The sequence below is a fragment of the Vulpes vulpes genome, chromosome 11 (genome assembly GCF_048418805.1).
Source record: "Vulpes vulpes isolate BD-2025 chromosome 11, VulVul3, whole genome shotgun sequence".
NCBI lineage: Eukaryota > Metazoa > Chordata > Mammalia > Carnivora > Canidae > Vulpes > Vulpes vulpes.
Window position 1 is genome coordinate 79,343,339 of NC_132790.1, and position 26,108 is coordinate 79,369,446.

The 26,108-nt window shown below is 39.3% G+C and overlaps 1 protein-coding gene across 6 annotated transcripts in view; it reads right to left on the reverse strand.

Moving 5' to 3' along the window:
• CPNE4 (copine 4) overlaps positions 1–26,108 on the reverse strand; it is a 485,131-nt gene that overhangs the window by 145,712 nt on the left and 313,311 nt on the right. For all 6 annotated transcript variants that reach the window (XM_072726854.1, XM_072726853.1, XM_072726857.1 and 3 more), the window contains one exon: positions 6,229–6,408. In XM_072726854.1, the coding sequence (XP_072582955.1) occupies positions 6,229–6,408 (180 nt within the window). The remainder of the gene's footprint in view (positions 1–6,228; positions 6,409–26,108) is intronic.

Consider the following 26,108-nt stretch of genomic DNA (forward strand, 5'->3'; position numbering starts at 1 on the left):
TTCTCACTGAATCCTTACAATATTTCTTGAGGCCAATCCTATTATTATCTCTACTTTGCATATGAAGAGGCTGAAGCTTAAGTGACTCCAAGAATTTGCCTGTGGACATACGACTTGAGAGCAGCTGAGCTGGGATTTGACTGTAGTCCAGGAGGTTCCACAGCATGTGCATTTAAGCATTATGAAACAGTGCTTCAGACCCTGAATGTGCCTTTCCCCCAGCTGCTCAACAGCTCCTAAATCTAGCCATTCCCTGCCTAACTAAGCAGTACAAGGAAAAAAAATCTTCTTGAACTACTGAAGTGATGAAGAAGGAAAGTATTGACATTTTCTTTTTGTGTTTTTTTTTTTGTGTGTGTGTGTGTGTGTGTGTATGTTTTGCTGGATCATACTAGAGAAAAGAACAATTTAGAAAAAAAGAGAAAGCTTTCATTCACACCCATATTTAACATCAAGTTCACATTTGTATCTGAAAGAATGTAGAGAGAGATGTCCTTGCATATTCAACAATTTTTAAAAAATCTTTTATGATTTGTTTATATATGGCATGTTCAATGAATTTCCTTTTAAAAATAAGGATCTCTTTGAGGGATCCCATCCACTTTTAGGCTACCTGAGTCATAGGGGGTCCACTCTCAAATCTATATCATTTCTAGATCCACGTGGTGGAATGCCAATTGGCAACCTCTTCTGGATTCTCCACAGATATCCTGAGTTTGACAAGCCAGCATCACGTTCTATTCCCCACCTGATTCCTCAATTTGATTCCTTTGAAAGATAGGCAAATCACTCCTCCAGTAACCTGAGCCAGCTTCCTGAACACTCCTCCCTCATCCATTCTCCAAAGTTTGTTGATGTTGCACTTGGCCAAACTCCGCCCTAGGTCTCCTCAACTTCCATCACCATTGTCCTTTCATCTCTTTCTTGTTATGGCCTGAGCTTCCTAACTGGTTTCCCTGACTCCACATCCACTCTCCCACTCACCTTTCTCAGGAACACTAAAGTGGTCTTTCTAATATACACCCCATATCTTGTCCTTCCCCTAGTCAAAACCCTCTAGGACCTCCAGTGCAGCACATTTGGTCTTTCCAAACTTTAGAGAACGGCACTTAAGTCCTCCTTCTCTGGCTGGTCTTCTCCTGTTTAGCCTCCTCTATCCTTTTTCCACCCTTACTTGGCCATCCAGCCATGTTGAGTCACTTAGAGTTCTTTGTTTTTCTTGTGCTGCCATGCCTTTGTGTGTCCTGGTCATTTTGCCCAGAGAGTTCTTATTTCTTTTCTCTGCTGGTGAATTCCTACTCATCCTTTGAGGTTCAGGTCCAGAGTCATCTTTCTTATGAGACCTTCCATCCCTTCTAGGAAGAGATAAGTTTTCCCTCATCACTCCTGGAACACATCTCTGTTGTGGCATGAAATAACATGCATTTTAATTATTTATTTACCAGTCTGTATCTCCCAGCTAATTGTAAGCTCTTCTGGGGCCAGGCCTCTGTCTTTTTCGTCATGGGTATTGGTGTATCTGGAGCACTTGCTAAATGCTTGTTGAAATAATGAACATGTGATCGAATGAAACTTACCATGATAAATAAAAGTTTTATATTGATCTAAAATTTTCAAAATGAACTCATCAATAAATGTGGCTGAGCCTGTGTGATATATAAAGCATGGTGTTGCATTAGACATGAAGAAGTACTGATTATGGCCTCTGCCTTAAGGAACTCGTAATCTAGCTATGGGGCCAAATGATATATATAAAAATAAATGTTAATTAAGAGAGAAATGATTTTAATGAACTAAGAAAAAGGAACTTCTTAAGGCAGTTACTAAATGAGTGAAGTGGAGATGAATTATAGGATGTTGGAGTCTGAAAGCGGTCATTATGGCCTAGAGCAGGAGTTTTATGGAATATGACTTGATTAGTTAGAACTCCACATTGCAAGTGGCAAAAAGAATTAGCCCACAATAATTTAAATAATAAAGGGAAGCTATTGACCAAAATTCCCAGGAATGACTGGCTTCAGACAGGACACCATCTAGCATGCAAATAATATGATCTGATTTCTCTCTATTTCTCTGTTCTTCCCTTTGAGGTGACTCTTCTTTTTACCCACATTTTGTCATTTTATCACCCTTCCTTTCCCTTCCCCAGCAGCTCCATGTTCTCTCCTTGAAGGGTGCCATTTCCAGACCTCACAGCTTTACCTTTCTCAGAAGGCTCTAGCAAATATGTATATACATTTCACTATCTCTGATTAGTTATATACTTTCACTGAACTAATCCCTGCAACGACAAAAATGGAATATTCTGATTGATTTCAGCCAATTCATGCCTACCTCAAACGTATGGAAAGTTTAATCACACTATCACATGGCTGATAATATTAAAGGGTAGTCATCCATGAATATACAAGATACCCAGAGACACTAGGGTGTCACCTGGGGTCAGAGGCACAGTAGTACAGCTTGGGAAACATGGTTTAGGGTTACACTAAACAAGTCTGACTTGCTGCTCACTTGCTTCACCTAAGCCAGATGTTAAAAGAGACCTTAGAACATGTGGCCTCTCTACATTATCATTCTTTAAATCATGGCAGAAGAAAGAGCTTTGGGTTAGGGACCAAAAGCTTTTGACATCTGGTCTTGGCTCTGTCAGGAAACTGAATCTTTCTGAACCTCAGTTTTCTCAGCTATAAAAGGCAGATGATGATACCTGTCTTCTCAACATTGTCAAGAGTTTCAAATGAAATGGTCAATATGGAAGTTCTTTCAAAAATATCAAGATATATTTAGAACGTACTAATTGTAATCTCACCCTCAGTGCTTACTTCTATATATTCCTCATCTTAAGGGTTCAAAAAATTTAAGCCAATGGACTTCCCCAGTTCCCCCACTCCAGACAGTCCATCCATTTTTCACTGATATGTTTTCAATGGTATACTCTATATCAATTATGGTGCTTTTAGCTGAAGGAATGGAAAACCCCATCCCAAACAACTTTAACAACAGGATACTTTATTCTCTCATAATAAGGAGCCCACAGATACAGTGGGCCCAGGTACAGTATATCAGCCAGTGCCTCCACCTCTCTGGCTCTGACTTTCCCTTAAGGTTGTGCTCATCCTCACCCTTGCTACAAAATGGCTACAGTGGTTCCAGTAATCATAGACAGAGAACTCTTTTTTTCATATGTGGATCTCTCTCTCTCTCTCTCTCTTCCTTTTTTAGGTTAGAGAAGCTTTCCAAGAAAAACTATCATGTCTTATGGATTAGAACTGGCCACAAGCCCACCCCTAAGCCAACCAATCTCTGGCAAATGGGAATGGGATTCATGTGATTGGCTGAGATTACTCAGGATTCACCCTTGGGCTAGGGATAGGGCTATTTTCTACACAGCTACATGGTGGAAAATGATCTGAAAATGATCAGGGCCTGACAGCTAAAAGAGGGGAGTGACTGGCTCCTGGGTAAGCAGCCAATAGCATCTGTGTCACAGATGCCATCAATACTCTGCTCATTTCCCCTGGCCTGTGACTTCAGTGCACATCACTGACTTTTGACCACCAGCACTTGTATTTCTTTGCTTGTAGCTTCTTGGGCTACTCGGAGCCTGCTTTGCTGCCCATGTGATAAGCCAGAAATACTCAAGGATTGATGTTCCCACCCTGGAAACAGCCCTCAATGACTAATGAACTATATACCGGAAGCATATAAATAGCAAAGTTCCCTCATCTCTAGGGTGAGATACTTCTGTGATGTTTGCTCTACACTGGCTTCCAAAATTTTCCCCGCAGAATTAAGCTCCAGTTGGCCACAGTGATAGCTGGCTTGACGACACTCTTACAGGCTGCCTTCCTTTTCCTATCTTACATTCTTATTCTGCTATGACATCTCCTTCACCTCCTTTGACTTCCTGTCTCAGAGTCAGCTTCTTGGAAAACCCAAATGAAGATACTATATACCATATGCCAAACTTCTTTCTGAATCCAGAGGCTTTGTATATAATTTTCTCATCTGCTTGGAATGTGTTTCCTCTTTCTTCTCAACTGAAACACTCATTCTCCCTTCAAGTCCTATTGTAAATGTCACTTCCCTCCAGCATCTTTCTTTGATCTCCTCTCCACCTGACACCATTCTCTCAATCTTTGCTCTCCTAGTCCATACGTCTCCTTAAGAATAATTATAATGGTTGTACTTTAATTAATTACGTGCTTCCCATCTTTAACCACAATTAGACTGTGAACAGCCTGAGGGCTGGGATAATGTTTTTGGCTCAACACTACACTGCTGGCCTCCAGCACAATGCCTGGCATAGAGAAGGGGGTCAAGGACTTACTGGCTGCTGGAAAGATGAGGGTTGTGAGAAACTAAAGATGCATGTTTGAGGGCCATTCACATGGACAAAATGATTAAATATTTTAATGAAATATATCTTTGATTTATATGACTCGTGCATGGATCTAGATTTGTTCCTTAGGGTAGTATATAACTTTAATACATGAGGGGATGTCCATAATCTAAAAAAGAATCTTGGTGTGGCTCATTTATATCTATAAGAGATGCTACTTTAATCACCTTATTTTATTTATACATTATAGAATTCTACCTCAAATCCATCATTCATTCATTCATTCATTCATTCATTCATTCTGTACTACTTATTAGGCATTGTACCTGGCAAGACCTTAGCACTATCTGCCATCAACTTTTTTCAAGTCATGAGAGAAATAATATTTATAGAGAATATCCCAGATTCCTTCTTTCCCTCCCCTCAGCCATAGTTCTACATTGGACTTTTAGCTTTTACTAAGGGAACAAAGAATAATCTAATGAAAGTAATCATTATATCTGCTTAAAAAGGTATCTGAGAACATTGTCTATTTTGTTACTCAGTGCTCACATGGGAGAAATTAGTGATAAGTGGCATGAGGCACAATTAAAGCTAAGAAAAATGCATGCTTGTCATCTCTTTGCCAGGCAGGCTCTTTCTTACTAATCCCTAAACCCGACCTTTGCCTCTGCATAGGATTGATGCAGGTTTTATGGGACTTGAGGTTTATATAATTTGGAATGCTTTGAGAAAAAAGTTCAAGACGACAAATAAAAATGTCACACAGAGCCTTGGAAGCATTCTACCCAAGTGAGGGGCTCTGAAACTCAATCATCAATGGTTTTGCAGTAAATTGGCATCTGACCTTGATTCAAGGAACCTGGTGTCCTCTGTCTCTTACTGCTACCATGGTTGTTCTGACCTCTATGCCTCTATATATTGATTTCTTACTTGAAAGTCCTTCCTCCTCCTTTTTCAATCTGTGAACCATATTTTTTTCAAAGTTTGAATCTACAACGCCTTCTCTGATTCTACCTAGCACAAAGCTTACTCTTCCTGGACCACAACCCTATGACTAGTCCTGTCTCATTATGGTTTACATTGTATCATGAATTGCTCTATTTTAGGTGTAAAAAGTGTGCCCTCTTCAACTAGAGTGTCTACTTTTGGGCATAGGAACTATTTTTTCATTTAGATTTCTCCTCAGCACCTACTAAAGTTCTGGGTAGAACAAGAAGGGAAGGGAAGGAAAAAGGAAAGGTGTCATGAAGCAGAATTACAGGGTTTGGGATGAAGCCAACTTCGTTTGAGTTCTAGTTCTGCCACTTATTAGTGTGGGGCTTTAGGCTTAACCACTCTGAGTTTTAGTTTTCTCACTGATAAATCGATACAATAATGATGTTTATTTCACATAATTTTGAGGATTAAGTAAAAGCATTTATTCATTCACCAAATAGCTATTTAGCCCCTCTCCTGGGCTATTTTTGGTACCAGAAGCTTGGAATACATCTCAATGAGCAATACTCTCTGTATGGGGACTTTCATAGTTGAGTTGGAAGATGGAAATTTATAATGTAACAGAATAAGACTATAGCACCCACAATCAGAGTGTAGTAAGTATGCAATAAATAATTGTGAAATAACTGATAGAATGAAGGAATTCAGAAGAAAAAAAAATGGTTAATTTTGCAAAGTAAGTAGGTCTTCCCATATTTGCCACATCATCCTTGTGTAAGTACACTGTCAACTATAATGGATATGACATTGTATGGGAACTCATAAAATGCTACATGTAAAGGAAAAATAAAACCAAAGGAGAAAGAATGCAGGGATAGAGGAAAAAGAGGAGGAAGAGAGGCCACAAGCAGGCAAGGAATAGGAAGGGACCTCTGTGGACCCACCTGGCCGAGTGTGCACTCCATGCCACCCAGGAAGTCCGCCTCCTTCAGTCCATTGTGGTTGCTGCTGATGTCATGAACCTCAAACCGCAGGCGCTGCACCTCTTCAAAGTAAAAGTCCACAGTGAACAGTTTTGAGTACACCGGGTTAATGCAGGTGCGAATCACCTCTGTCCTGTCAACCTGCAAGGAGAGAAGAAGAGAAAACCCACCGGGGATTAGGGCTTTTTATTACTACACTTTAGGTGAAATAATCTTATGGTGCTTTCCCTCCTTCCAAACCATAAATGCCCTCCATTGAGTCACCAGAGTGAGCAATTTGGAAGTCTGCAAGGAAGCACCTTCAAGAGAAAGAGCCATGGTTCAAGGATATAGATAGAATAATCTGAAGCTTTGTATTTAAAGATTTAAAACATGTTGTATTGTTAGGTAATAGGGCAACAAGATAGATCAATCATTAGTGACTGCCTGGAGCCCTAGGATGAAAAAAGAGTCTGAAAGTACAGCTGGGCTCAGAAGGAAAGAAATCTGTGATAGGTTAGTGATGTCTGATGGGCACAGTAATGGTAATGTAGGTACTGGCCATGTAGGTGCCCCATTTTAGCTAATCCTACTCTGACATAAATTACGCAACTCCAGATTCCTAGCATAATGAAATGGAAAGGCTATGAGAATAGGAATGAAGATGATTGCCTTTGGTATCAACTATGCCTTTTATTGGGTTTACAATGGTTACACAGTCATTTTAGTCCCCTGAGCCTCAGTTTCCTCATCAATAAAATGAGGATTCGAGGATTGGAAGGTGAAAAGCCTCTTCCTGCTCTAACATGCCATGAGTTATGACTCTCCTTGCCTTCTGTGATAATAAGTCTCCACTTGTCCCTCTCTCTCAGATCCATATCTGTCATTCTCTACCCTACTCTTGCCCCTGGGGGCTGATCTCTATGGATGGGACTTCCTGGGCCTCCTTGCCCTCTAGGTTCTGGTTTGAGTCAGGCAAGGGGATGACTTAGCAGGAGATCAGACAGTGGGAGGATAGAGATGGGCTGGCAGCAGCACCATGCCTCTGCACACACAGTCTGCTAGTAGACTCTGTTCTGCAGAAGGAGCTTTTGCTGGGTTCTGGTAACACAATCTCCTTTCCCTCTCTTGATCCTTCAGATCAAGGGGTGGTAATGACTTTCTGCTGTTGTTATTCCTAATAAGCCTCAGCATCCTTTATTGGCCCTCCTATCCCCGTGCATGCCCATAGAAAGGATCCCTCCATAAAGAGTTTAACCCTCTAGATGAAACTCTGAGTATGCCACCTGCTTTTTGCCAGTACTCTGACCTCTAAGGTTCTTTTCCTTTATGTCTGTCACATGTCAAAACGCCATTTACAACACCATTTATATTCTGAGAAGCTAACCCAAGATCTTAATGACAGCTAACTCAAATTTTAGCTAACCCAAGATCTTACAGTATCTCCCAACAGGAGATATTCATTACTCATAGTTTATAAATCAGCTGGAGCCTATATGTACTTTTGGCTTTCTTTTTTTTTTAAGATTTTATTTATTCATGACAGACATGGAGAGAGAGAGAGAGAGAGAGAGAGAGGCAGAAACACAGGTAGAGGGAGAAGCAGGCTCCATGCAGGGAGCCACATGCGGGACTCGATCTCGGGACTCCAGGATCACACCCTGGGCCAAAGGCAGGCGCTAAACCGCTGAGCCACCCTGGGATCCTCAACTTTTTTTTTTAAATTTTTATTTATTTATGATAGTCACAGAGAGATAGAGAGAGAGGCAGAGACACAGGCAGAGGGAGAAGCAGGCTCCATGCACCGGGAGCCCGACGTGGGATTCGATCCCGGGTCTCCAGGATCGCGCCCTGGGCCAAAGGCAGGCGCCAAACCGCTGCGCCACCCAGGGATCCCAGCTTTTGGCTTTCAAATAGAAACATGGTCTATTGGATACTTCCCAAGTGTCATTCATTAGCACAAACTGGGAAGACCATTTCCTGTACTTTCATTAGAGTACAAGGAAACAGTCTCTCAAAAAACTCAAGGGAAGGCTGCCTTTAACCATATAATGCAGATACGTGTTATCCAGCAAAGAAGAAAATCAATACTTGCTGCAGTCTCCCCTGACATTCTTGCATTCAGTGTTTTGTCCCCGGCCCCAGCCCTCCCTATGGACTCTGTGTGAAAGAGAGTTGTCTTGTCAGGAACATCACCTGCTTTTCCTGGTGGGTGGACCATACAGGTTATGAGGAGAAGGAGAACATGATTCTGCTTATGTCCTTGTCCAATGGACAGAAAACCAAATCCCAAGCTACTGTTGATTAGCATTTTACAGTAAGCTATTGTTCAGACCAATGCTTATTTGACTATTCTGGCTTCTCCTGAAGGCTCAGCTTCTATTTGAGCTGAATTTTACATTTTTAAAATTTAAATTCAAGTTAGTTAACATGTAGTGTAGTATTGGTTTCAGGTATAGAATTTAGTGATTTATCACTTACATAAAACACCCAATACTCATCCCATCATGTGCTCTCCTTAATGCCTATCACCCATTTAGTCTATCCTCTCCTCTTCCAGCAACCCTCAGTTTGTTCTCTATAAATAAGAGTCTCTTATGATTTGGGGTGCCTGGGTGGCTCAGTTAGCTGAGCATCTGAGTCTTGATTTTAGCTCAGGTCATGAACTCAGGATCATAAGACTGAGCCCCAAGATGGGCTCTGTGCTCACTGGTATGTCTGTTTGAGATGTTCTCTCTCTTCCTCTAACTCTCCCCTCACTTCCCCATGCTCACTCTCTTTCTCTCTCAAAATAATAATTTTTTAAAAGTCTCTTATGGTTTGCCTGAATTTTACATTTTTATATCATATTCATTCTGTAGATTAGGACTGAAAGTGTCATTGGATGATTGTATAGGTAAAAGGATTTACTGTATTGACATAATTTTTTTGACATAATTTTTTTTTCAATTGGTTAAAGATCATGGTGTAAATCAGAGGTCACAGACTGGCAGTCTGCAAGTTCAAGCTGACTTGGAGGTTTTTATTGGTCCCATTTAAAAGTACTTTCTCCCTTAATTTGCCAACATAAAAGGCAACAATAAATAAAATAGTCCCATAAAAGGGTCTATTTCTATTGCCCCTCCCACCTTTGGGGAAAAAAAATCAGAATATCTGGTAACGTGGAGCCACATTCATACCTTCCAACAATTGGGGACTGCCATTCAGATGGGGCAGTCACTCACCAAGCTCTTCTGCCTCAGTGAGTTTCCTTGCCTGACCTTAGAAGTATTTTTGCAATATCTGGCCCAAATTCACAGAATAATGAGCCATATAAGAGATTTAATAATATTCATGTGGTGCCTTTTGATAGAGGATTTTGAAATAACCCCGAAGAACTAACTAACAGATCAATTTGACATCTTTAAGACACACAAAAGGAATCTTCTCTCCTTATGGGTGAAAGAATAGCCCTAGGTGGGTTGAGATAAGAAATAGGAGATGGAAATTCCATCCAATTCTAGTCTTTGTTCCCCTGCTTTAGCCACACAGATGGCACAAGGGGCTGATGTGCCCCAATCCTGCTGCTTTTCTTTTCACTTCTTGATTCTCAGATGATCACATAGATGTAAAGTTTATGTTGGCATCAAGCCACACACCTCAGACAATCTTTCCAAGGCAAGCTGCCAACATGCAACATGGAATGACTTGGTTTTTTGAGGGAAATGACTGGTTGGATAGAAATTTTAAAATACACATTTGCATTACTAAAATAGATAATTTCCACAGATAGTCTCGGGGCCAGTAAGAATCCTAAGAGCATAAAGGAGCTCAGAAAAAGAATGATGGTAGAGAAAGTGCTTGCAATACCAAATGCCTATTTAGAAAATGTTTTAAAACTTACTGCATTCCCAGCCATTATGGGAGGTGCATTATCTTTTCCGGAGACTGAAGCCAGGTTTAATCTGAGCAATAGAGCTGAGGATAGCTCATGTTTCGCACTGAGAGGCATCAAGGTCAAGGTGATTGTTTCCAAAAGATCATCTACTGACTGGTGCTACCAGGTGCATCAATCCATTGGGCAGCTTTTTTTAAAAGCTCAGATTCCTGTTCTCTACCACCAGTGATTCTGACTAAGCATGTATAGGGTAGGGCCCAGAAATCTGCATTTTAAGGATGTTCTAGTAGATTCTGATGTGGCAATATCAAAGTACTGGAATTTTGGAGATGTAGGGTCTTGTTCTTCTGTAAGGTTTTTTTGTCAAGTTTAATCTTGGTGGTCTTCTGTTACCCTCTCTTCCAAAAGTCCGCTTATCTCCTTTCCTCCCTAGTTATAGTAATTGATATATTCATGATGCTTTATAATTTGCAGAACATGCTTATGTCCAGTTTTTTATTTGATTCTTATAGCAATTATGTGATATAACTTTGAGTATTTTGTATATGAGAAAAATCAAGGACAAATGTCAGCACAAGGTACTGGATGATAGAATGAGTGCTTGAACTCATGCCTTCTGACCTCAACGATTGGACTATTTTTCTTAATTCAAGTTTATTTGTGAGGATGCCTTGAAAGAAATGAAACATGCTGCTAAGTATGGTATGATGGTGATAGAATCAATTATTGAGTACTGCTTTTGATGAGAGGCCCCTTTAAAAATTTCATCTGAAACACTTTTGAGTATAATACTAAAGTGTATAATAGTTAATACTTATAAAAGGTCAGCTGTGCCATAGACACTTAAAAATGCATTATTCAGGTATAATTGACATATAATAAATCATATTTATTTAAATTATGCAATTCAATAAGTTCTGACATATGTACATACTTGTGAAACCATGACCACAATCAAGATAATGAACATAGCCATTGCCCCCTCCAAGTTTCTTCACGTACCTCTGTAATTCCTTCCTCCTGCTCCTCCCTTCCCACCCCATTCCCAAGAAACCACACTGACCCACTTTCTGTTCTGTATCCTCTATGATTTTATGTCATAGTATGCAGTATATAGTCTTTTTTGTCTTTATTCTTTTATTCAGAATAATTATTCTGAGATTTATTCATTGCCAAGCACATCAGTAGCTCATTTTTTAATTCTTGAGTAATATTCCATGGATGGCCATTTGGATTATTTCCAGTTTGTCTATTATACATAAAACTGTCATCACTATTCATATACAAGCATCTGTATGTATATAATATTTCTTCTTTTGGGTAAATACCTAGGATTGAAATGAGTTATGTTTAACTTTTAAAATTCTAATAGGTGTGTAGTATGTGATGATAATTTCCATTTTACCAATAACCAATGATGTTCAACATCTTTTTATATGCTCCTTTGCCATCTGTATATCTTCTCTGATGAAGTATCTGTTCAAATCATCTACAGGCACTGTCTTTTCATCCTTATGACAACATTTTGAAGTGAGTACTATTATTATCCCCTCTTACTGGGAGGTAGAGAAGCCCTATAATTATCCCAATTTCACAAAGCTTTCATGAGGTAGGATTTAAACCTAGGTAGTCAAGTTCCTAGGTCTGTGTATTTCACCTTTATGGTATATAGTCATTCAAATTTTAAGCCTTTCCACCTAAATCCTGTTGCTCAGAGTAATACACAAGCCAGATGACAAATGTAAAATGTGGAACCTAGAACTGGACAGTCCTTTTACCACCTGATATGGCTCCAGGCTCATGTCATTTAGAATGGACAGTAAAATCACATCACCTTGGCTAGCAGTATGCCTCAGAAGTAAATAAGATAAGCATGACCCTATAAGCACCTTTGGAGAGGTTTCTAGTGTCACAATGATGGGTTCTGGGTCTTCCTCTTTCTTTGCTGAACGCCCGCCCCCCCCCCCCACCCCACCCCCGCCGCGTCCCTCTAGGCTCCTGGCTCCATCCATACAGACCCTGAGCCAATTCTGATTCAAATACTGGGAAGGGTCTCAAATATGTCTTCCTGTGCTGAATGCCTCTATGTCCTCCCCAGCTGCTCCTTTCCCCAACATGAGTATCCAGTTTGTGTGCCTTAGTTTTCTGATTTCTACTGAACATCCCATTGCCTTAAACCCCAGCCCACTTAGCTTGGGAGTTTTGTCACTGTACTAGTGCTATATAATAGAAATGTCCATTATGATGGAAATGTTTTATATTGCATTGTCCAGTATGGCGGCTACTAGCCAGATGTGGCTATTGGGCACTTGAAATATGGCTAGTGGACCTCAGAAAGTGAATTTTTAATTCAATGAGAGTGAGGGTCTCATAAATAGGATTAGCGTGCCCTTATAAAAAAGTCCTAGAGCACTGCCTTGCCCCTTCCACCATGTGAGGACACAGTGAGAAGCTGGCAGTCTATGAATCAGGAAGAGGGCTCTCACTAAGCAGTGAATTTGACAATGCCTTGATCTTAGACTTCCTAGCCTCCAGAACTGTAAGAAGTAAATTTATACTGTTCACAAGCTACACATTCTATGGTATAGCTAGACTACCCAATAGTTTAAAAATCTTAACCAATGCACACAGTTCAAGTTTGAAAAACAGTAATATTGTATTACCAACTGTTATGGCTCAGCCCCAAGGCATACAGAGACCAAGACACAAAGTATCGTGGGATCTACTCCGAGGGTCACACCCCAGCCCCTGGATCAGACTTTGTGTGCTGGTCCATCTCCATTTTTTTTTGGAAACTGCCATTTTGACTATTGCTCATTTTGCTATAGGACATGAAGACTTAGTGAAATAACCACATTATGGGTTGATTTATTTGGATGTCTTCAACTGAGCACTCCATTAATAGTGTGCTCCCAATTTGTGAAACAAGAGTTAGTGAATGTGGTGGTTATTCTCCTTTGCATCTCTAGATCTTTCTGCTCTGTTCTGTGTCATAAGAAACTGGCCTGCATGCATTGCTTCATTTGGATTTTTCTGTCAGCTTGCCTCCTTCAGCCACTAGACAGCACCAGTAGGAGATCATAAAGTGGGAGGAAAGAGAGGCTGGTGTGTTTTACCTACCCCCTCCCTGCCCCATGTTGCAATTTTGGCAGACTGTCTTGCTCCTCCTACTAGAATCCCTCCCTGTGAGGCTCTAGCTCTTACTGGATTCTGGTAACATTGCTACTTCTGCCTACCCATAAGCCTAGTGGTGTATTTTTACTACTGCTAGCCCCAGAGCATCTCAGCATTCCTTGCTGATCCCTCTAACTTTGTCCATGCAGCTATAAGTGGTCCCTTTATTAACATCTCTTTTTTTGGCTGGAACTCTGATTCAGATATGCTGTTAAAAATGGTCCAAGATACTGCAAAACGTAGAAGAGCCTTCTGTATTCTAAGGGGAGATGAAATTGTGTCCAGTCTGATGGCTCATGATGAGTGAATTCTATGATATTTTAGGACTTTGAAAAGTGGTAAGCCATATGGACTCATGTGGTAACTTCCTTTTAGCCACAATATCCTATTTCCCAACCGTGTTCAATAATCGGTCATAAGGAACATTCACTGAGTACTTAATATTCACCAGGCATTGTCCTAACCACTTCACATGTATTATTCCACTTAGTCACCCCAACAACTACAGATTACCACTACCACTATTTTACATATGAAGAAATTTAGAATCAAAGGGGTTAACTTGCCCAAAGTCACCAGCTATTAAGTGATGGAGCCACTTGGGATTTCCCCTAAACCTTTTTCCTAGGACATGGCATCTCTCTTGAAGAGAACAAATCTATTTAGGTGCCCTCTGACCATAGCAGTTTTAAGAAGTGTCCTTCTCAAACTCAATACTCCAAATGCTCTTTGAGAGGAAAACAATCTTTAACACCCTCAGCTGGGTGACAGACCCTAAAGTCTTTTCATTGTGACTGTTGAGTGTCCTGTGCACCTTTCCCAGTCTTCAAACTTTCTCTTCCCACCACTTCTGTATTTTGCTCTTCAAATTTCCTCCACTTAGCTAGAGCCACTTTAGAATGGCTCAGGAGAAATCTGGATATTCTAAGCCAAGAGGACATAAGAAGATTCTGTAACATAAATGGTGTTTTTCAGTCCTAAATCAATTGCTTTCTCCCTCCCACTCCAGCTGTAAGCTGGCATATAAATATCAAGCAATCAGAAACTGCCTCACAAAATTCACGCCTGCCTGCTAAAAGCAGGCAGAGGCTGCCAGAATCAGGAGTGGGAAGGTGTTGGATTGCAGGTCACCCCAAGTTGCAGCTACTGTCAGATCCTCCTCATACAGGAGCTTGGAGGCTAATCCCACACAAGTGTAAAGCAATTTGCACTTCACTCAGATGTTGGTTATTAACAGGATGTTTCTACCATCTCATCTCTCTGTCACAGCTGTGGAGTCCTCTGGAAAGGTCGTCCAAGACTGGCGATCCTTAGTTTTCTTATTAATTGATGTTTGAAATAGTGAAAAGAAACTCATCTGCAGGGTGCTGGTTACGCATCCCAAGTCCAATATGCCCACCAGCCAGCACACTGTGAAGGTGAGTACACCGAGGCCTGCCTCCACCCTCCTCATAAGAGGTGTCCACATGCAGGGAAGAGGCGATAGGAGGTTGTCCATAGCTTGGGGTCAGCCCCCTGGCTTCCAATTCCCTCCTTCACAACTCCTTTAGAATTACCAACATCCATACTGCTTGTAAGTCAGTTCCCAAATGTCCAAGTTATGAACCAGTCACATGATCCAAGAGGCCCTTCTCCACATGCCACTGGGTAGGGAGGGGCACATTGGCCTTATGCCCAAGCACTCCCTCATTAATCCAGGGGTGATTACCTGTCCTTGACACTTTGCTTTTCTCATGAAGCATATGTTACTGATAATATACAATAATACAATCTCAGATCTTTGATTCTTAGTTCATCAAGCATGAAAATGGGCAGCTGCTTTCATCCTGCTCTCAGTTCAGAGTAATTGGTGGGAATGTGGTATTACAAAGGTACCCGAGGCTATCTCTGTGTTTAGTGAGAAGACTGGTCACTTAGCAATATCTGCCCTGCTTGTAGGAGGAGGTAGGCGTGGCTAGTGTGTCATATGATGTCATTCTTCTTCTACTTTGGTGATTCAACATTTAGCAGAGGAAACTGAGGCCCATGGATATTAAAATGCTATTCTTAAATTCATGAAGCTACAAGCTAGCAGCGGAGATGTGGATCCAGCTAGATTCTCTGACTCCTGGTACAGTGCTTCATCTCACCACATCACACTTCTTATTCCATGACTTCCTATGTAACTACACAGCTTAGAGGTTCCAGAGCCCAGTGTTTTAGCATCAAAGTTTAACACACACACAAACACACATATGCATTCAGCTGTTTGTCTGCTTGTTTTAAAGATTTTTATTTATTCATGAGAGACATAGAGAGAGAGGGAGAAGGAGAAGCAGACTCACCTTGGGTAGCCTGATGAGGGACTTGATCCCAGGATCCCAAGATCATGACCTGAGCCAAAGGCAGTCATTCAACCACTGAGCCATCCAGGCACCCCCTGGATGTTATTTTAACAGATGTGTGTGTGTGTGTGTGTGTGTGTGTGTGTGCGCGCGCGCACACACACACAAGCTGAGGGGTTATTTTTGTTTGAGAGGAAGAGGGAGAGAGCGTCCATGCACAAGGGTGCAGGTGGGGGAGGAGGGGCAGAGGCAGAGGGAGCGAGAGAATCATAAACAGGTTCCATACTCAGGCAGAGCCTGATACAGGGTTCAATCTCACCACCCTGAGATCATGACCTGAGCTGAAATCAAGCGTCACACACTTAACTGACTGAGCCCTCCAGGCACACCCAGTCTTTTTCTGTGGTTTTATCAATGAGAACTAATCCCCCACAACATCTAAAACAAAATTCTAAAAAACAAATCCTCTGAAAGGGCAACACCATGGAACTAGGCCACACCAAGAAATGGGCTAGCCCAGGTGCCTCCCCTACACCAGCATCAGTCAAAGAAGTCCTTGAACCAAGCCAGACATGAATGGTCAGCTAAGAGAGGGGCACATAATCAGACATCACTGTTTCTTGAATGGGATGACTAATACTTTCAAGCAGCATTCCTGAAGCATACACTATAATATACTAACTCTATAAACAGCTCCTGGAAATAAAGCATTCTACAGTCAAATGAGTTTTGAAAGTCCTGCGTACTCTACCCTTTTTTTTAGAAAGCTATCATGCAGGATTAAAGTCTCTTGACTTTTGCAGCAAAGAAATATTAACTTTTCTTATATTTCCCAAACTTTTAAAATTCCCTTTTTCTTCTCAGAAATACATACATTAATATCCAACAAAACATATTTAAGGAGTTTGCATTAAAGTGTTAGGAAAATAGGTAAAGTAATAGAAATAAGTTTCTTCTCAACCTGGAGTGGATTCCAATATGTCCCACAGGCTTCTGACTTTCCTTACACAGTTTATTTATTTATTTATTTATTTATTTATTTATTTATTTATTTACAACTTGAAAATATATAATATTAATATATTTCATATAAATACGATGATATAAATATTTATTTTTAAAAATTTAAATTCAATTGGCTATTTCAAAATAGTACTTTCTGCAGTCAATTTAGACCAAACAGCTTTAACTCTACGTCACAGTCCCTGCTGGGTGGCGAATCTGGGATGTTGCCCATCTGACAGTTACTAGTTACATACCTGGATTCTCTTTTCACATAACAAATTGCAATTTCTACTCATTTCCATGTATTCTTTCATTCCCTCAATGAAGATTTAATGAATGCAGGTGATTTTTCCAGCACTGAGCTAGGTCCTAGGGTTTCAGCCTTAAACTAGATACAATACCACTCACCCTAAAGCAGTCCAATGTATAATGGAGCCCAATTTGTAATATAGATGTCCTACCCAAGGTCCCACTTATTCTGTGGAAAATCTTGAGTGCAGAAGAAGGACATTCAGTGTAGCGGTGGCCATTGGCAACACTGTGGTACCCCGCAGTGGAGGCATTCCCACTCAGAGAAAGCAAGACAGAAAACAGATTCTCATAAGTGACATCTTTAGATGTACAATATGTGTGACAAACACAAGTGGCTCTTCATCAGTTCTGAAAGCCCACCATGCACATTTTATCTGATCTGGCAGCTGTTTTGGGAGCCAGGCTAAACATTTTTTTGTATTTGTATCACAAGACATCAGACTTTCAGGAATTAATAGGCCGAGGCCAAAATGAAGCATATTTTGGTTCCATACAGAGAAGACCTTTCTTATAATCAAAAAACCTGAAGAAGGAATAAGATACCACTCAGCAGGAATAAAGAGGAGATTTAAACAAAGAGACACAGGAAAGGGTGAGAAATACATTAATTATTAAGGTTTCTTCTATCTCTGGGATTCTAATTCTATGCCTGAATCCAAATATGAATTTTTTTTTAACTGGCTTTGATGGCCAGAGAATGGATAGTTTTTAATTACCTAGAGAATAAATTTAGTGGTTATGGATTGTCCATGGTTCATTTCCAGCTCCCTGGTTTTGCTTGAGCCACTGTGAGGTCTATTTTTCTTGGTCTAATACATATGCATACACATAAACAAAACAGAATGAATGTATTAATCATGACTTTTTATTTTCTATATTTTTTATGCTTTGACATCTTGGGGCCTTGCTGACTGCAGAGCGACTGTCCCTGTCAGGGCTGGCTAATTCTTGATACTACATTTGGTCTTAGCCAAAAGGCCGAGAAGTTGATCTGGCTAATTCTTAGAGACAGTAAAGAAACCTGGATCATGCTCTTCATAAGCAAATCAACCAGTCCAGTGCCCATACCTCCAGTGACCTCCGTTGTACTCTAGGCCATGACTCCCCTTACCTTGATAACCCCAGGAATAGGTATCAGACAACCAGGGTTAGCCCCTATTCTCTGGAGCTCACTGAAATTACTCAAATTAGTCAATCCTAAATATGTTTACCCTGTCTTGTACATTCTTCTCTATGAAAATCACAGTAAAGTCTCTAGCGCATGCTTCCCCTCACTCCCTCTGCCTGCTGACTGACCCCAGTACTTCCCCATGTTGCCTGGTGTGGCAGGAAGCATGTCTTCTGTTTCTAGGGAAATATGAGTACAAATCTCTTCCTTTGTGAGTTATCTCTGTGTCTATGTGTCTTACTATATCTGATTAAAATAAATCCAGGTACCCTTGTAGCAACATAACTATAGGTAGGCGGATAGATTGATAGAAAAGAAATAACTAAAATGGAAATTTAGGTATTATTCTGTGAATTTATTTATTTATTTATTTATTTTAGATTTTATTTATTTGAGAGAGAGTGTTGAGCAAGGGAGAGAGCACGCATGGCGGGAGTGTTGTTGCGGGGGGGAAGACTCCCCTCCTAAGCAAGGAGCCTGATGCGGGGCTCGATCCTAAGACCCCAGGATCATGACACTTAACCGACTGAGCCACCCAGGTGCCCCTCTATGGATTTAATAGCTTTTTCTTGGTCTCTATGATTAGTAAAGGAAAGAAGCTGACATTTATTGAGCATGTACTTTTGCAACTATACTCACATTATATCACTTAAGTCTCAGAACACACTAGCATTGCAAGGTAGATATAATCAAATGCTTTCACTTTAAAGACCAGGAAATTAACACCTGAGGAAGTGAAATAAAGCCCAAGGTTACATATTCAGTTCCTGGCAGTGCTGAACCTGAAGCCAAGCTTTCTGTTCCAGGTTTTATTTGTTTTTTAAACCATACCCTAGTTACCACTTTCTACACCAAATATCAACATCAGAGCAGCCAGCCTTTGATTGTCTTCAAGGTAGCAAACACAGAATGGTAAAGGATTCTGCTCGTTTCCTACACAGAGAGCCAGTTGGATCCTTGAGACAACAGCATATGCTAAACTTGATGGATGAAAAAAAGCATGTTTCTAAGTAAGTAATGTGGGTACAGGATAAGGCATGTGAGGTACTGAAACTCCATCTGTCTAGTGTGGCTTCAGATGGCCCTGGCCTGTGGCTGATGGAGTCAAGTGTTTCCTGGCCCTAGCCTCAGCCAGGACTCTTCTATTCTAAATTCCTTAGCTCAGCTTTCCAGGTTGGGATGATCCATGGCTTAATTCTTGGACTTTTTTTTAACTTTTTATTTTAATTTTATTTATATTTTATCTCTACACTGTCTCTAATCCTATTTTTGAATAAGACTGATTAATGATTTCCAAAGTAATATCCCAAGCCTTGATGTCCACCCTGAACGTCAGACACACAAATCTGTCTTCACTGTCCCCACCCCCACCTTGGTACAGTGACACAAAGGTTCTGCCCAAGGGGAGAGAAGCAAACCTTAAAGAGGAGTGCTCTGCCAAAGAGGGCTGGCTTTATTTTGAATAAAGTCTGGAGAAGTTCTCCTAAATGCCTTGATGTTGAAAACCATGGAGATCTCATTGATAAGCAGTTAAGAGAGGGCTAGAAGTGCCATGATCCTAATAGCAACAGGCCACCGGGCGTACCAAGCCAGAATCTTAATAGAACCAGGGAAAGAAAAAGCCAGGAGAGTCCTTGAGGGGAAGAGGGTGGGTGGGTTAGGATGGCTGGGGCTCACTCTAAGCTGCACCCATTTAGGAACAATCAGAGCAGAACAATGGGGCAGACAGGAAAGCATCTCCTAAGCCACGCAGAGATCCATCGGCAAAACAGCAAAACATGGAGGCCTTATGAGCTCAAGGGGATTAAGCACAAATTCAGGCCAATACCAGCTAAATATTAAGCTACTATGACTCAGAGATGACTCCCAGGAAGCCAGGCTTTAAAAATAAAATCACACTCATCCCTGATGGTCTGGGAGACTGTGTGCATACTCAAGGTTCACGCTTTAGGGGCAGACTGAAGAAATAACCTCAGAACTGCTAAATAGGAGGCAAAACTGAAACGCCTGGAGCTCTAAAAAGAGTCTCCAAGGCCTCTACCCACTCCCCCTGGTCTCATAACCCACATGCCAACGTAAAGTGTAGAAATCTAACTGCACAAGCGGATTTAAGCACAGATTCAGCTGCCCCCTCTGTCTCTCCAGACAACATTTCACAGGTATCTCAAACTTGACATGTCAAAACAGAGCTCCTGATAACCATTCCTGATTACTCTAAGGAAAATTAGAAAGAAAAAATTCCAAATTAATGAGGGGACATGTATAGCGACTCTATCATGTGAGCTAACATAAGGAAAATGAACAAAAGGCAATAACAATGCAAAATAAATAAAAACATAAAATATGATGGAAGAAACAAAATGTATAGAACAGTCATTGCATAAATGTAAATAGACTGAATTCTCCCACTAAAATACAAAAACTGTCTTACTGGCTTAACAAAACTCGTTAATGCAAATTATAAGAAGCATAGTTAGAGAAAATAAAGATTAAACATAAAGGGATGAAGTCAGTAAAATACAAATTTAATGAAGGCAGGTTTGGTGGTAGTAATAACAAACAGGATGGAATTTAAGGTTAAAGTACTTATCAGAGTAAACAGAGGAGCCATGTATTTATAAGTTGTACAATTTGTAAAAAAGATATGCAAACCTGAATTTATCCACACATAAAGATCATCTGTACATATGTGAAATAAAACTTCTGCAAGAGAATGCTATAAAAATACAATTACTATGGGAGATTTCAATACACCTATCTCAGAATGGACAGATTTAATAGATAAACAATATGATATATAAATAAACAATAAATAAGGCCACAGAGGAATTGGTTAGTACAAAAAAATAAGTGTGTATACATACACACACATAGAATTCATATGTGAATACATATATACATACATACACATGTATATTCACATATGTACGCATACATACATATCCCCATTAAATAAGAGACTGTTTTTCTTTATGTCTATGGAACATTTATGTAACTTGACTTTATAATTAGCCACTGAGTAAAGCTTAATAAAGTTTAAATAGCAGAGATTTTATATGACAAAGAATCTAATAAAAATAGAAATAAAGAATTAAAGAGTACCAAAAAGCTTAATTGCTTTGAAATTTAAAAACAAAGTTTCATAGATAATCTTTGTGTTAAAGGGGGAATAAAAGAAATTTCAAACAATCTAGAAAGCAACTAAAAGAACACTTATCAAAATCTATGGAACTCTTTGGAAAAAGTGTAGCCTTAAATGATTTTATTAGTAAAGGATAAAAATAAAAATTCAGAAACTTGGTATTCATCTTAAGAAACCAGAAGAACAATTAATAAATCACAAGAAGGATGGAAAAGGATAAATAGAGGGAGAGATAAATAAAGCTAAAAGCTTATCTTGGGATGCCTGGGTGGCTTAAGGACACATAGGGCTCCTGGTTTTGACTGAGGTCATGATCTCAGGGTAGTGAAACTGAGTCGCCCAATGGGCTCCACACTCAGTATGGAGTCTGCTTGAGATTTTTTTCTTTTCTCTCTCCCTCTGCCCCTCCCCGTGCTCAAGCTCTCTCTCTCTCTCTCTCTCTCTCTAATAAGTAAATAGTCTTTTAAAAAAAAAAAGCTAATCTCCAAAAAACAGAAGACAGAGGAATACAAATATTAGAAAGGATAAGTATATTTGAGAGGTGGTCTTTGAAAAATAGTGTAAAATAAAACAGACTAACACCTAGCAGTAGGAATATAAATAAAAGGAAAAGAACAATCACAGATGTAGGAAAGATTAAAAGAATATTACATGCAAGTTATTTCCCAAGGGAAAATGGTTGTTTTGGCAAAATATAAATTACTCAAACCTATTTAAGAAGAAGTGGAAAACCTGAGTAGACCAACAATTGTAGACAAGCTGGAAGCTGGTGAAGGTGATTCTAGAACTTTACTGAAAAGGGCACTAGGAGCAGATGGGTTCACAGCTGAGATTTTTCTAACCTTTATAGACTAGATAATTATCATGTTACTTCAACTGTTCCAGGCCATAAAAAAAAAAAGCTAGACAGCTCCCCAATTAATTTTATGGAATAAGTATAAATTTCATATCAAAATCTGATAAAAAATAGTAGAAACATAGAAAAACATATCCAACCTCATTTAGGAATAGAGATATAAAAATTTTAAGTAAAACATTGTCAAAAGAATCCAGCAGTGTATACAAAAACATACTAAGACCAAATAGAGTTTATTCAAGTGATGCAAATGGAATTAAGTACCGGGGCACTTATCAATATAATTTATTATATCAATATATTAAAGGAAAGAAACCATGTGATCATATCTTCAGATGGAGAAAAATAATATTAAGTAAAATAGGAATGGCTAGAAGCTACTTAAATAACTACAAGCAAACCAAATCTAAACATAATAAATAAAATAATAAAACCATTTCACTTAAAATCAGTAATTAGACCAGAATCGTATTACTGTTATTTAATATTATTTGAAAGACTGTTTGAAAACAATAAGAAAATTAAATAACTGAAATACATTGAAAATTATAGTTAAAATGACCTCCTTTTTTTGCCAATTACTATTGTATATCTACAAAGAATCAAGGCATTCCAATAAAATCTACCAGCATTAATAAGAGAATTTGGTAATGTGCCTAAAGATAAAATATAAGAATTAAATACAAAAGTTTAGAAAGCTATTGACTTTTCTCTACTTAACAGTAAGTACCCAGAATTGGAAATAGGGGAAACAGTCCACTTATAACAGTGATAAAAAAGGTCTTTTTTAAAAGATTTATTTATTTGAGAGAGAGAGAGCATGTGAGGGGGTAGGGAGGTGCTGAGGGAGAGGAAGAGAGAGACTTGCAAGACCCTGCTGAGCCTGGGGTCCAACCCAGGGCTCAATCCCACAACCCTGAGATCATGACCAGAGTGGAAATTAAAAGTTTCCTGTTTAAGCAACTAAATAAGGCACCCAGGTGCCCCAACAGTCACAAAAGATTTAAAAAAAAAAACAACCTTGCAATTAAATGTATTTTTATTTTATTTTTTTAAGGATTTATTTATTTTGGAGAGGGAGAGAAAGACAGAAGCAGGCTCCCTGCTGAGTGCAGAACCTGATGTGGGGGCTCAGTCTCACAGCCCTGAGATCATGACCTGAGCCAAAATCAAGAGTCAGAAGTTTAATCCGCTGAGCCATCCAGGAGCTCCAGAATGTTAAAAAAAAAATTTTTTTTTTTAAGATTTTATTTATTTGAGAGAGAAAGAGTGCACATGAGAGGGAGAGGGAGAAGCAGACTACCCACTGAGCAGGGTGCCCAACGTGGGGCTCAATCCCAGGACCCCAGGATCATGACCTGAGCTGAATGCAGATGCTTAAGTGAATGATCCACCCAGACACCCCTAAATTTTTTTTTAAGTAGGCTCCATGCTCTGCACCATGGAGAGCTCAACGCAGAGCTTGAAGTCATGACTCTGAGATCAAGAGCTGAGCTAAGACTAAGAGTTGGACCCTTAAACGACTGAGCCACCCAGCTGCCCTGAAAGAACATTTTCCATCACTACAGGGATCATTCATATTAACCCACTTATAGCCATACCTGCTTCCCTCCCTGCTCCCCCCACACCTTTCTTAACTGCCTGCATCTGCTAATCCGTTTTCCATTTCTATTATTTTGTCAATTCAAGAATGTTGTTTAAATGAACTTGAATAGTATGTAAGTTTTTGGGATTGGTTTTTCTTTTTTCCCCTGAGCACAATTCTCTGAAGATGCACCGAGGTTGTTCAGCAGTTTGTTCCCCTGCATCTTTAAGTAGAATTCCATGATATGGATGCACGCAGTTTGTTAAGCTATTCACTCATGAAGGAACACTTACATTGTTTCCTGTTTTCAGCAATTTCAGATCAAGCTGTTATAATATAAACATCTGTGAGCAAGCTTTTTTTGTGAACATAAATCTTAATTTCTCTGAGCAAATACCTAGGAGTGCGATTGCTGGGTCAGATTGTATGCTGATTTCTAAAGAAACTAAAAACTCTTTCCCAGAGAGCACCATCTCATGTTCCCCTTATGGTGTATGCGTGATCCAGTTTTACCAAATCACCCACAGCATTTGCTGTCATTATTTTTTATTTTAGCCATTCCAATAGGTAGGTAGTGATATCCCATTATAGTCTTAATTTGCATTTTCCTAATAGCTAATGATGCCAAACATCTTTGCAAATATTTATTTGCCATCTCTATGTCATTTTCAGTGAAATGTCTCTTTAAGTCTTTTAACCATTTTCTAATGGGATTGTTTGTTTTTTACTGCAGGGTTTTGAGATTTTTAAATATATTCAAGATATTAGTCCTTTGTTGGATATCTGGTTTGCAAATATTTTTTGACAGTCTGCAACTTATCCTTTCATTCTCTTAAAGAGACTTTTGTACACCAGTTTTTTAAAATTATTTATTTATTCATGAGAGACAGAGAGAGAGGCAGAGACATAGGCAGAAGCAGGCTCCCCACAAGGAGCCCGATGCGGGACTCGATCTCAGCACCCTGGGATCATGACCTGAGCCAAAGGCAGATGCTCAACCACTGAGCCATCCAGGAGTCCCCCAAAGTTTTTAATTTTAATTAAGTCTAATGTATGAGTTTTTCCTTTTATGGATCATACCTTTGGTGTCAAGTCTAGGAATTCTTCATGTAGCTCTAAGTCCCTAAAATTTCTTCCTAATTTTTTTTCTAAAAGATTTATGGTTTTATCCTTTACATTTAAGTCCTTTATACATGTTCAGTTAATTTTTTTAATAAGGTGTGAGATTTGGTCAAAGTTCATTTTTTTGGTCTATTACATCTCATTGTCCCAGCACCATTTGTTGAGCTACTTTTGTCAAAAACCAAGTGGGCACATTTGTATAGGTATATTTCTAGGTTCTTTGTCAGGTTTCATTTGTTTATGTGTCTACCCTACTGCCAATGCCACACAGTCTTAATTTCTGTAGCTATATGATAATTTTGAAATTGAGTAGAATCATTCCTCCAATTTTAGTCTTCTTTTTTTCAAAATTGTTTTTGTTATTCTAATTCTTTTGCCATTAGAATAATTTTATCTATGTCTACAAAAAAATCATGCTGCTATTTTGATAGAAATTGTATTAAGGCTATTTATCAGTTTGGGGGAAATTAATATCTTTATTATGTTGAATCTTCTAATCCATGAGCATGGCATGTGTCTTCATTTATTTAGATCTTTGATTTCTTGTATCACATTTACAGTTTTTAACATACAAGTTATGTTCATATTCTGTTAGGTTTACACCTAAGTATTTAGGGTCTTTTTTTTTCTTTGACAATTGTAACTGGTATTGTATTTTAAATTTTGGTTTGGTTACAGAATGATAATCCAAATGGCCAACATATTTTAGAATGTTGAAATCCACTACTACTCAAGAAGATGTAAATTGGAACAACAATAAGATATCATTTAATTCCCATGAGCCTGGCTAAAATTCAAGAGTGATAACACCTACTCTCCTTAAGATGTGCCATCAAAAATCTCTCGTTCATTGTTGGTGAGAATGTAAATATTATGGCAGTTAGGGAAAGCTAAATAGAAACATTTAAATTTTTAAAAATGTGAATATGCTTTCAATCCAGCAATCTCTGAGAACATATCCCCTTTAGAAATAAAACCACTGGTATATGAAAAAATATGAACAAAGTTGTGGACTGCAGCACAGTTTTAGTGCCAAGTAAATTGGAAAAGGTGATGAATGGCCCCCAACCAGACCAAGGCTGAATAAACTGTGTCTCCCTCACACCATAGGATATTATGCAGATATTTGAAAGAATGAAATAGTTCTGTATCAACTGACTTGGAGAGGTTTTCACAAGGTACTTCTTATTTTAAAAAGCAAGATACAAAAAATGATATAAATGGGTCTTTATTGTGTAAATCAGTGACAGTGTCCATATTAGTGTATATCAGTATCTGTGTAAGATTACATGAACAA